This window comes from Buteo buteo, chromosome 7, assembly GCF_964188355.1.
Source record: "Buteo buteo chromosome 7, bButBut1.hap1.1, whole genome shotgun sequence".
NCBI classification, from domain to species: Eukaryota; Metazoa; Chordata; class Aves; order Accipitriformes; family Accipitridae; genus Buteo; species Buteo buteo.
Window position 1 is genome coordinate 32,536,584 of NC_134177.1, and position 12,711 is coordinate 32,549,294.

The window sequence follows — 12,711 nt, forward strand, 5'->3', positions numbered from 1 at the left end:
CAAACTCTCCGCTCCCAAACAAACCTTCGGGCAATTGCTCACACATACCAGGCTAAAACCAACTTTATTCTCCCGGCTCCCCAAACAGCTTACCATTAAACACCTCGACCATCCTGCACGGCTTTGACAGAATAAATACAGAAGGCAGTAACAAAAATAAAGCAGATAACACAGGGAGGAGGAAAAAACCAAGCAGATGAGGTGCACAAAGAGCAACGGTTTTTAACCGGCACGGAAAGACGCGGGCTAATGGCAATCCGGGTACGACAGCGGCTGCACAGACAACCGACGCATTTAACAACCTGCCGCAATACCTGCGTCGCCTGCACTTGCTGCACGGGACGGGGAGGGCTCTGCGCTCTGTTTCTGTATTTAAGCAGATTTTTTTCGGTAAGGATTTACAACGGCCATATCCGCACCGATGTTTCCCCCTCCACCCCCCCAGATTAATGAGGTTTTAACCGATTTCCCAAGGATTAAGAGACCCCCGGGCCGGCGACCTCCCCGGGCCGGCGACCTCCCCTCGGCGGGAGCTCCCGGGGGCGGGGGGGCCGCGGCGGGGCCCACCGAGGCCCGCAGGAAGCCAGGGCCGAGCTCCGGTCCCACACCGCCGCCCTCCTGAAGCCGGAGGAGGCCCAGCGCCCTCGGCCCGCCGGCCTTCGGTGCCTGACGCCGCGGGGACAGCGGACCGGCGCTGCCGGAAGAGCCGTGAGGGGAGCCGCCGCCCCGAGCTCGCCGCAGGCCCGGCCCGGCCCGGCCCGGGGGACTCCACAAAGGAAGGCAGGCGCGGCCGGCAGGTGAGAGCGGACTCACCGGGCTGCAGGGGCGGCGCCTGCCGCCTACGGGGGACGGACGGGCTGAGCGGGGCGCGGCCGCCACACGGCGCCTCTGCAATGGCGGCGGCGGCGGCGGGACCCACCGAGGCGGCGGCGGCAGGAGCCGGAGGGGGAAGCGGAACCGCCGCGCGTGGCCCCCGCGAGGGCGGGGCGCCGCCCACACGACTACAACTCCCGGCGGGCAACGCGCCCGCGCAGGAAGCGGCGGCTGGTGGGAGGCGCAGTCCGCCGCTCGCTCCGCGGGGGGGAGCGCGGCGCCGGCGCACCCCGGCGGGCCCGAGCCGGTGCCTGAGGGCGCGGGCGGTCTCCGGGCGGTGCCCACGGCGGGGAACTACCGGCCCAGCCTCGCCCCCTGAGGGCCGGGGAGGGCCCCGGCTGGGAGGGGAGCAGGAGCGGCCCGCGGGACCGCTGCTCGGGGCCTCCTTCCCCTCCCGCCCAAGGCGCAGCGGTGCCGTTTTCGGGTCACGTCATCTAAGCTTTATATAGATAACATTTATTTTTTTTCCTAGGGCGGTGGAATATAGCCAGCTGCAGGGGCAAAAGCCCACCACCCTAGAAAAACAGAGGCAGCCGCTTCTAAAGCGGCTCTTCTTCCCCCTTGCTGCCATCCTCTGGCATTTAAATTTGAGATTATTTCCTCAGTGCTTCATTTCATGAGGAAAAACGGTTCGGCCGCTTCTAAAGCGGCTCTTCTTCCCCCTTGCTGCCATCCTCTGGCATTTAAATTTGAGATTATTTCCTCAGTGCTTCATTTCATGAGGAAAAACGGTTCGGCCGCTTCTAAAGCGGCTCTTCTTCCCCCTTGCTGCCATCCTCTGGCATTTAAATTTGAGATTATTTCCTCAGTGCTTCATTTCATGAGGAAAAACGGTTCGGCACAGCACAGGAGCTTCATGCTGTGTTTCAGTGTCTCCTCGAGGTCTGCCTCGGCTCGCTGAGGTAACGGGGCTGGTGGCAGCCAGCCTGCTTTGCAACCAGGAAGTGGGGAAGGGTGTCCAACGGCGCCAAGGTGGACATGCTTTGTGTTCCTCTTCTGTGCTATGCTTGCTCTTCCTCCTGCCCTGAAGGTACTGGAAGGGGCTCATTTTTGTATCAATACAGCTGACAACAAATAAACCCTTCTCCCACTAACTTCTCAGGTCCAGAAGTCCAGGCGGCTCAGGGTTCAGCATTACCGGTGCAAGCAGCATGTGTTAGCTACAGCAGCAGGATGCAGGGCAGGTTTCCATGTTGCCACCTCCTATTATCAGCAACCTAAGCCACTAGTCAGATGCCCAGGTTCCAAGAGATGCAGTAGTAACACAGCTGAGAAAGCAGTGTACGTGCCCTCAAGACTTCTCCCCCAAAATTCCTGTGATACATTTAATTTTCCAGATGACTTCCCCAAGCATCCACCTGCCCTGCAGCCTGGACCTCATCTCCTCTATCGGTCCAGACTTGAAGCAACATCTGATTTTTCTTTCTGAAGGAGAAGGATATGCATCAGGCAGCTCCTCTTCATAAAGGTCTGGGGGGAAAATAGCAAGCTTCCACTAAGGCCTCAAACCTCCATGCAGGTCCAGGCACAAAGAGTGCAAATCAGACTTTCCAGCTTCTGTTGCTTTCAACCAATGCTTCCTGGCTATCTTCTCGCTTACTCTCCACAGAGTTACTGCAGAGCCAGTGATCACAGAAAACTTGCCCCTACAGACTGTATTGGTTTTATGTGGCAAGGTTTTGGTAGCGGGGGGGGTTACAGGGGTGGCTTCTGTAGAAGCTGCTGGAAGCTTCCCCTGTGTTCGAGAGAGAGCGAGCCCATACCAGCCGGCTCTAAGATGGACCCGCCGCCGGCCAAGGCCGAGCCAATCAGTGATAGTGGTAACGCCTCTATGATAACATTTTTAAGAAGGAAAAAAGTTGGGAGTGAGGAACAGCCGCGGGAGAGAGGAGTGAGAACATGTAAGAGAAACAAGCCCGCGGACACCAAGGTCAGTGAAGAAGCAGGGGGAGGAGATGCTCCAGGCGCCGGAGCGAAGATTCCCCTGCAGCCCGTGGTGAAGACCCTGGTGAGGCAGGCTGTCCCCCTGCAGTCCAGGGAGGTCCATGGTGGAGCAGATCTCCACCTGCAGCCCGGGGAGGACCCCACGCCGGAGCAGGTGGGTTCCTGAAGGAGGCTGTGACCCCGTGGGAACCCCGCGCTGGAGCAGGTTCCTGGCAGGACCTGCGGATCTGCGGAGAGAGGAGCCCGTGGAGCAGGTTTTCTGGCAGGACTTGTGACCCCGTGGGGGACCCGCGCTGGAGCAGTGTGCTCCTGAAGGACTGCACACCGTGGAAAGGACCCATGCTGGAGCAGTTCGTGAAGAACTGCAGCCCGTGGGAATGGCCCACGTTGGAGACGTTCGTGGAGGACTGACCCCGTGGGTGGGACCCCACGCTGGAGCAGGGGAAGAGTGTGATCAGCCCTCACCCTGAGGAGGTGAAGCGGCAGAAAATAACGTGTGATGACCGTAAACCCCATCCCTGTCCCCCTTGTGCCGCTGGGGGGGCTTGGTGGAGAAATCCGGGAGTGAAGTTGTGCCCGGGAAGAAGGGAGGGGTGGTGGGAAGGTGTTCTGAGATTTCGTTTTATTTCTCATTACCTTACTCTGGCTGATTTGTAATAAATTGAGCTAATTTTCCCTAAGCTGAGTCTGTTTTGCCCGTGACGGTAATTAGTGAATGATCTCTCCTGTCCTTATCTCAACCCGCAAGCTTTTGTTATATTTTTTCTCTCCCCTGTCCAGCTGAGGATGGGGGAGTGATAGAACGGCTCTGGTGGGCACCTGGCGTTTAGCCAGGGTCAACCCATCACACAGACCTACGTTATTTCAGCCCCATTCTTCCAGGAACAATACTCCAAAGTGACCCTGCTGTGGCTGCTGGACACCACTCTGGTCTGCTTCCTACTGCGGGCAAGGCCATTGTCTTCGCTTCTCTTTGCGTATTGCTTTGTTACTTTCCCACTCTGACTCAACTCCATAGTTGATCCTCCCAGGATCAAGCTTTTGCTAATTCCTGTCTGCATGTACCTCTCAAGAAACCACAGCAGATTTCTGAACTTCACACTTACCTCAGCTCTACTGTCCTTCCCTGTAAGGTAACCTTACTTCTCCTTGCTGCTTCGGCCTTGTACCCCTAAACCCACTGAGCTCCTGCTCCAAACCATTTTCAGAATCCTTATCCCCCTCCCATTCTCCTGTCTCCCTCCCCAGGCGCGTCTTTTTAAACAAGCTAGGAGAGGGTTTTTGTTTTCTTTTTGTTAGACCTATTCATTTGTAATTCAGAAAGTCTGAAGTCCTAACGTGCCCCTTCCCCTTTCATTGTTTTAATTCTGTCCTTACACACATTAATGACGGATATGTTTGTGTCCGACCCTTATATCTATGTTCCCTTGCTGAGAACTCAGAGACACCTCACTTCTGTCTCCAAAGCTGCCAGAATTTTTCCACAGGGAAACAACTGCCTTACAGCTTATCCTCCCTATCTGCCAGTGATCCCCATAGGGCTGGCACCTGCGTCCTCCTGTGCCTGGCACACCATCAGGGCATGCCTGCTAAATGCAGTGCTTGCTTAATGACACTGGTTTCTGGTATGAGAGAGAAACTTTAGAAGGCAAATTCCTTCATACTTAACACTACAATAGTTATTAAACTTATTTACAGCTTTTAAAGAAAACTTTGGCTATTGTATTTGTAATAAAAATGCTATGGATTTAAAAACAGCAAATACTTGCTATTTGCCATAACACATCCATTGAGAAGTTCTGTGATTTCTCTCATATTTTATATTAATCAGAATTGGTATTACTCAAGTTCAGCTGAAGAGCTTATCAGTGGGATCTCAATGAATTGTAGATACACTTAGTGAGCCACGTGCCAACAAAACTGATCAGTGCACATTTAAACTGTTCTGAAGTCAACTTTGTTCCGTACTGACAGCACTAAGCCTCCCTGTAATTCAGGCCCCTCCTGCCTCAGTTTCTCCTACAGCATCTTACCACTAACGTGGGTTTCCATTCTCACATCCTCACTTGTACAGATTTCCAGATCATCCACTTATGTATTTTTGCCATTTGCAATATTTTTTCTCATTTGTCCAAAAGACGTTACCATTTCCTTTCACTAGGCTCTGATGTCAGGCAGCTTGCTTTAGCTAAGGAATTCAACCTGTGATTTTTAACTGTTGTTATCTGATGTTTAAAAAAAAATTGTGAGCTTTCAGGCAATAAAGACCTGCCAGAGCTGAGTGACAATCTGGGATGTTGCCATTCCAAGGGTCTGACTGCAACACAGAATTACTTACCTGCGTACGAGAGAGAACAGAAGAACAAAGTCAACTGTGGGAATTAAAAATCCCACTTGGAGACAAGCGTTACAGCACTGGTCCGCAGCCCTGCTGTGCTGATGTGGTTAAACAGGCCGCCAAATCCCTCTGCAATTGTTCTCTTCAAGTTTTCCCTTCCCCCAAGCAGATGCAATGCATGACTCCTCTGAGGTAGTGGATGAAGTACTGGCGCAGCCATCATCATTCAGCACAGTCAGGGGAAAACAAGAGCCCAGTGTCAGAGCATTTGCCAACCTGTCGTGGGCGAAATCACAAGACGAGCTCTCTATTGAATTCCAGCAGAAGCAGAAAGATGCCCAAGGGATCCTGAAGCTACAGCTGGACAGCAATGAAAGGACGATTCTGCTGATGAGAAGTCTCGGCTGCACACAGAGCCCTCAGAAGGAGGACGGACTCTGAAAACCATAATTTTCATTCATCCCCCGCACACACGCACTCCCCAAAATCACCTGCTTTTACTAACTTACTCTCAGTTTATAGAGAATAAAATCTACTTTCTCCACCAACAGTCCCCAGGAGTTACTGTAAGCTCACAATGCCACCTACTGACAATTAGAAACAGCAGCCGAGCTCTTCTGTCAATCCAGAACAACCCAGGTTTTCCATTAAGTAATTTCCTCTCCATTTCCTTGTATTTAGCAACTGTTCTGGTGGCTGAATGCAAGTCTTCTAAATATTTGCTTCTAGTTAGTATCTTTTCACCAGATTCCATCTTCCAAGGGTTACTCTTTCCACTTCTGAAATAGGCTGAAATTTCTTTCAAATTTTTTAAACTTCTTCAGCTCTAACTAATTTGACCAAAAGCAGCTAATCCCTCTCAGTTATTAGAACAGGAGAGATTATTTAAGCCTTCTCCTGTTCTCACAAATTCATATGTAACCCATCTGGGCAGTGTAAACAAGCTTAAAATTCAGCAGCTTTAATGACTAGCTAATGTTTTTCACACCTTTAATAACCAAGCCCTGGGTCCACTGGTTTAAATTCAAGAAATACAAACACCTCTGCAAGAGGTAGCACTGTAGTTGAAGCAGACTCTGGGCCAGAGGGAGGGAATCGGAACCAAAACTGTGGTGGTCCTTCCAGCTTTTTGCAGCGCTGTTCCTACCCTCCATCTGCTTTGTCTATTGACAACGCACCAAAACAGTCTTCTGGTGTGTGAAAGGTGTTTGTAAGAATTAGGTCAAGGGAACTATAACCCATTACAGGACCCTCGCACATTACCAAGATATAAATAACAGTAGAACAGGATTAATTTTTTTTTTTTTTTTTTTACTGAGAGGGTTGTCAAACATTGGAATGGGCTGCCCAGGGAAGTGGTTGAGTCACCATCCCTGGAGATAATCAAAAAGCAAGTGGACAGGGTACTTCAGGACCTGGTTTAGTGGGCATGGTTAATGGTTGGACTTGATGATCTTGAAGGTCTTTTCCAACCTAAATGATTCTATAATTCTATGATAATTTAGGAAGCTGATGTAATATTCAGTTAGTTTTGCTGGATGGAGGTCAGCCATTCCATATTTCTTTATTCTGAGCAGGTCACCAGGGAGAAGTGTCCGTGTTTGCATACAGCTGCGAGAATCAGAGTGGAACAGAGCACCGTGGCAAGAAGAGTCACGACACACACTAAGGAACTATGTTGCCTGAGCCCCACTGGAACCTGCAAAATAGATTCCTCATATGCCTACAAAAAAAAAAAAAATGGATTACATGCATTTAACAAGCTATTTCTTTTTAACTGCAACTTAGAAGATTAGTAACCAGACCACTATTTAATTAGCCCTTTGCTAAGGCTTCTTCTGGGATTCAAAATCAAAACCAGGATGGACATCACCTTTCAATTAACAGCAAACAGAGCACCAGCCGCTCCTGCAGTGCAAAGCTCAGTAAATTTACCTGCTACCATTTTAAAAGGTAGCCATTTCTATCCCCTGTATCTTTGTTCTTACAATAGGCTTGCCTTTGAGGATATGGATGTAATACAGCATGGAGGAGAGAAGCTCTCAGAATGAGCATTTCTCAGATCACTGAGAAGCCAGTTTTCTCCAGGGCAAACAACTGTGTGCTTTCTCTGTGATGCAGGAAGCTCCAAAACGTTTTTGGACAAGAGCAGCAGATATCCCAGATGTCTGCAGGTATCTTAAATATAGGAAGGCATGTGTGTTACAAAAACAACAGATTTGTTACAAGACAAATTAGTCTTATTTCTGAATCTCTACAGTACTGCAACCCTTTTGAGTATCAAAGGCAGTTGTTGACCACACTAAAGATCCAGCTTTCCTTGGTTTTGAACACAGAATAAAGAAACTTCACCTTTTCCTAGATACTTAGCCAATCAGATAACAAACAACCAATCAGAAGTGGCCTTTTTTTAAGATGTTATCCCTTCAATTTCTGGGGGTTTACCCTTCTTTAGTTAGATTATAAAGTAGCTTTCCACTTTACCACTCCTCTGAAGCACCTATTTTTCAATGACCTTTCTTAATTTGATGACTACCAATTACATCCTAGAATTCCAAGTAAACTATTAAAAAAAAAGGTGAGGAGAGCAGCCACCATAAAGGACTAGAAGAGCACAGAGTGACCACAAGCATGTCAGAAGGGCAGGATGACCCCCATTAAAAGCTGGTGAGAAAGGAAGAAGGGAGCCTCCCTAAAGAGGAGTCACACAACTAGTCTTTTCTTTTACAGATTAGTTCCTGTGCTATGGAAGTTGCTAACCACAGAAAAAAGGCAGCAATTGTTAAATGAGAACCAAGAATTCCCACCAGAAATAAGAACTCACAGGTTTATGCGTTACGCTGTACCACTGACAGGGGCTGTCAGTTTTGCCCGAACAGGGAGCTTCCACTTCAGCAGGCTTCCAACACTCTGCTGACAGGCGATCTATGGAAGATATTAATGTGTCAGCAGGATCCAGACAGGAGGAAGCAATATGGCCTGCAAGACTTTTCCAAATGAGGTATCTTTCCTCCACAACAGCTTGACAGAATCTCCTCCCTGAAAGCCAACAGGTGAAACAGCACTGACAGAAATGTACCAGCTAACCTGCATGGTTAAAGTGGTCCGGGGCAGTCCTTTTCATGAACTTTGCAACTCTTCCCTTCCTGATACAGTAGCTACCCAAGAAAGAATCTCACCTGTGGGGTATCTTGGGCCTTCTGTCCTTAACAGGGCAAAGAATTCATCATTGGCCTGTAGACCCCTCAACTTTAGCCACACAGTTACAATTTCTCTTCCCCCAAAACAAAGAAGTCATTCTTCCATTTCTCCTTGTTGACCTCCTGTTGGCACACAGAAGAACTCCCCTCCAATACTTCAAATGCTTTCATATTAATAATAAGTATGTTTTCTTGCTTATAAGTAGTAAATGTGGAAAAAAAATGGGAAGATTTCACACCCCTTTTTTAACTGACCAGGCAGTCTTCCCTGCCCCTAAATTTATCCCAGAAAATCACTGCTCAGATAATACACAAGTGAAGATAAAGGAGCTGAGAATCATTAGCACATTTGACTTAGCAGCTAGCAAGAATGATTTTGTGAAAGGAAATACAATTTGTAGCAAAAATGTAGGATTTCATTGTCCATGTAATCTGAAATATTCATTGTCAGTGGATAGCAGGTTCTTGTTTCACAGGAGTCTGAGACTCCAACCATTCTAACCTTCAGGCACACAGTTTTCTATATTCCCCCCTTATATGTAGGGAATGCAGGAAAAAAGTGTTAGAAACCATCAGAATACTTTGATTACTCTAGATACTTGATAGTGAATATTAAATACGCCCCGCATGGCTTCAGCTGCCAAGAGAAACGCTGTGAAAATGCAGTCTGAGCAGCCGACCTTTAACAAGCCAGGGCCTGCCGGGATAGTGACAAACAGACCAACTGCCAACACTTTCAGGCGCAAGAGCCCAAACAGCCTGCTATAGTACAAGGGTACAACAGCAGCAACGCAACACCAAGAAGCCTGTTGACAATTAATCTGCCCTTGGCCAGGCAGCAGCAGCATTCAAAGAGGAAGACAACATGGTCTTTATCAGGGCCACTATCTTCCCCTCGTGTTCTCATGACTACTGAGAGCTCCATCTCCGGAAGACAGATTCCAAGCTCTGGATTGCCCACAGTTATTCCTCTGTTCCCCAAAAGAACACGTAACGACAATCTCACTGTCACAGCAGCAGACCAGTACTTCTGGGCTCTTCAGAACAATCAATGCTTCCTCAGTCTCTTCTGCCGGCCGGTGGTACCGCCCATGAACAGGCAAGGCAGCTTTAAAACAGCGAGAGCACCGAGGGTCAGGTTCCATGTACAGGAGAAGAAGAAGATCTGTAGCTAAGTACTCAGGGGCCTCCACATCAATGACATCAGGAATTAACACCGCCTGCAAGTGGAGAAAGATAGAGATGTGGTTGTGATCAGAATTGACACAAGGGAGGGATGCTGGAAAAAAAAATGTATGAACATTTTGTGCATGATTCTGGGATTGAAGAGGCCACTGTCTGCTGTGGTAACCTATTGCAGCATCAGACAGGAAAACTATTTTCCTCATTCTATTTTCTAACACTGGGCCTGATTTCATGGTCAGGAAGATCAAGTTGGAAATTCTGTCCTTAAACTGTTCCAAAATAACTTTTCAAGATCCTCTCCAATGAGTGATTCTTATGTGTGAAAAGTTTACAGTGCAACCATGCCTACAGCCAAACCTAAGAGGCATTATCTTAATGACACCTATAAGCAAGGCCATACCAGCACTTGCAAGCATCCCAACAGCAGAAGTTGCCCAGTGTCGGGGGATGCAACAGGTCTGCGGAATGCCTGACAGTTCGAGAACAGCACAACCTTGAGCAGCTTGTAGTGTATCCTTGAAAGTCTGGAAAGATCCGAGAAGGGCGGTACAAAAACAAGATAGTGATAAGAAGAACCATCATGATGAACTCACCAATCATGAATTGTTAGTTACTAACTAAACAAATCATATACTAACACCTACTCTGAAGAAGGGGATAAAAAGGTGTGTTAGAACAATAAAGTAGCCATTTTGCATGATCTATTACTTGTCGTGTCCGTCTCTACTGCAACAGCCCAGTCTTTGCAGCTGCATGTTTTAACTGAATTAAGGGCCTAAGGAGATTACCTTAAAGCCACAGCTTTAGCACATCTCTCTACCCAAAATGCAAAGCAAAGACTGGAAAGCAACACGGAAAACTGTGATGAAAATGAAGCTGTGAAGCTACTCAGTCCGAATGTGCAGCACACTACTTAGACCTCACCACCGCCTCTTTTGTGGGGGTTAACCTTCCCTCTTCTCAAGCTGAATAGCTTTTACCATAGTTGTTCATCTGGTTCTGAGCAGAGTAGCAGTGGCTCCCCAGTACGCATGCCTGTGTGTACAAATATCAGCAGCACGTGACACAAAAGGCCCTGCACCGGATGATGCTGATCAAGCTGAGAGATACAATGAGATGTCACGAAGATGATACTGTGCAGCATCTCCTTCCAGGAAAAGGAATTAATCACCTTGGTTCAACAAGCCAGATAATGACCAGAGATTACAACTTCTTGAGCATACTCGTCATTATCTGAGTAAACGTCAGATGTCTTAGCTTTGGGGTTGTTACCTTTGTTAAATTGTGCTGCTGCAGTGATGCCAGCTCATAGGGATCCACGTAGATTCCTGGAGGAAGACGAGTTCTAGCTGCCACTGTGCATCCTCCTGCATCTTCCCCCACTACACCGAGTTCTACCTTCACCAGCAGGTCCCTTCAAACAAGCAACAGAAGCAAAACATTTATACCTGCACTTCAAAAGATGGCACAAACCCCCCCTAGAAATGTACTCTCAAATGTGCAGAGATGCGATGCAGCTCTCACGCACTATGTGTGACAAATTCAGAAAGAGTTCCCTGTCGAGCCAGGCTGTCCTTCTCCGTTTAGGATGATGTAGTTCACCCTAACACCACATTCATGACCAAAATGAAGTTTCACATCTTTGTTAACTTCTCAGAACTACCAACGGCCTCTGCACAGATCTTAGAAAGGGGCCTCCTGTTCTTCCTCCACTATAGCTTGTAATCTTTAATTACTTGATCATGCTAATATATTCCTAGTGCCTAGCCATGCCTACAGATCACAGCTCAGTGAGTTGATACAACTGTGCATGAATTAGAAGAGAAGCTTCTTCACACGTAAAATTACCCAGCACGTTATTCTGACGCAGCGCCAGGGTGACAACTTACCTGTGAAACCCCTCTTTCAGAAGCTCCTGTGTGACAGTGGCATCCTGACAAGCAGCCCACACATCTAAGATAACACAAAACGAACGAGTAACGGTGTTTACAGCACACATCATTATCACATGGGCGCACAACTTTAACAAGTGAAGTTGTATAATCTATGAGCGCATCCTCTGCAAAACCTCTCACAGCAAAAGGGAGACAGTATTTCAATGTAGTACAACCACCAGCTGTTTTGTCAGTAGAACACCAAGCTCCGGCTACCACGAAGGCTGAAGTATCTCTTTTTTTTTCCCAGTAGAGCAACTTTCCAAAGTGTGCTTTTTTTTTACTGAGGAGTCTGTAATAATCCCCACTTTCCCCCACTGCAACCCCCATTCCAGGTGTGATTCCTTATCTCCTACTTCTGTATTAGTCCCTGTAAGATCCAGATTTTAACACTGAACTTTGTGTTACAGCCATTCTTGTCTTTATTTTTTCTCTGTTTCCACAGGATTTCCCTTTTAGATCTGAAACTCCAGTCGCCTTATGGACAACATCAGTATCTGCTTGAGTGGAGACCTAAAGCAAGGTGACATTGGCTTTACATGAAATTTTGCGGAAGGTATTGCAGCTGGTTTTCGGTTACCTAATCTGGAAAATTGCTTGCTTCTGTTATTAATTTCAATAATAGAGTATTTCCGTTGGAAGAGACCTACAATGACCATCTAGTCCAACTGATGACCTGACCACTTCAGGGCTGACCAAAAGTTAAAGCATGTTATTAAGGGCATTGTCCAAATGCCTCTTAAACGCTGACAGCCTTGGGGCATCGACCACCTCTCCAGGAAGCCCGTTCCAGTGTCTGACCACCCTCTGGGTAACAAAATGTTTCCAAACGTCCAGTCTGAACCCTCCCTGCCGCAGTTTTGACCCGTTCCCGGGCGTTCCCGCCCCTGGATCCCCGGGAGAAGAGCTCAGCACCTCCCTCTCCTCAGGAGAGCGCGGGGCCGGCACTTACGGAGGGCGCAGAGGAGCGCGGCCAGCCAGGCGCGGAGCGGCGCCTCGGCCCGCCGGCCGGCTGCCATGGCCGTCGCGGTCCCGGTCGGCGGCGCCCGCCTGACCCCGCCGGGGCTTGACCCCGCCGGGGCTTGTCCCCGCCTCGCTCCGCGGCGCCGGCGAGACCCGCCGCTAAACGCTGCCCCGGCGCTTCGGCCTCGCCGCCGTGTCCGCACCGGCAGGGGCCGGGCAGCCGCCGCGCTGCGCAGGCGTCTGGCGCGGACAGCCCAGAGGGGGCCTTCGGCGC

The 12,711-nt window shown here is 48.9% G+C and overlaps 2 protein-coding genes across 7 annotated transcripts in view; both read right to left on the reverse strand.

Annotated features, from left to right (window-relative positions):
• PAK2 (p21 (RAC1) activated kinase 2) overlaps positions 1-989 on the reverse strand; it is a 48,094-nt gene extending 47,105 nt beyond the window's left edge. Inside the window, exon 1 of one of the 4 annotated variants that reach the window (XM_075032242.1) lies at positions 814-989. The gene's annotated coding sequence lies outside the window, so the exon portion shown is untranslated. Of the gene's footprint in view, positions 1-314; positions 462-813 lie in introns of those variants that run through there. The other 3 variants (XM_075032241.1, XM_075032244.1, XM_075032243.1) reach the window with 3 other exon arrangements.
• A 5,141-nt stretch (positions 990-6,130) lies between these two features.
• Positions 6,131-12,647, reverse strand: PIGX (phosphatidylinositol glycan anchor biosynthesis class X). Of its 3 annotated transcripts, XM_075032255.1 has the most exons (6): positions 12,427-12,647; positions 11,430-11,493; positions 10,813-10,954; positions 9,362-9,575; positions 7,980-8,080; positions 6,131-6,878 (listed from the first exon to the last, which is right to left on the reverse strand). In XM_075032255.1, exons 1-6 carry the CDS (start codon positions 12,491-12,493, stop codon positions 6,720-6,722), a joined length of 747 nt encoding a protein of 248 aa, XP_074888356.1. In that variant the 5' UTR covers positions 12,494-12,647; the 3' UTR covers positions 6,131-6,719. The 3 variants fall into 3 exon arrangements, 1 of the variants encoding a protein (XP_074888356.1); XR_012651027.1 differs by lacking the exon at positions 6,131-6,878 and having other exon boundaries at positions 8,335-9,575; XR_012651028.1 differs by lacking the exons at positions 6,131-6,878; positions 7,980-8,080 and adding an exon at positions 8,098-8,194 and having other exon boundaries at positions 8,335-9,575.
• Between the last annotated feature and the right edge of the window lie 64 nt (positions 12,648-12,711).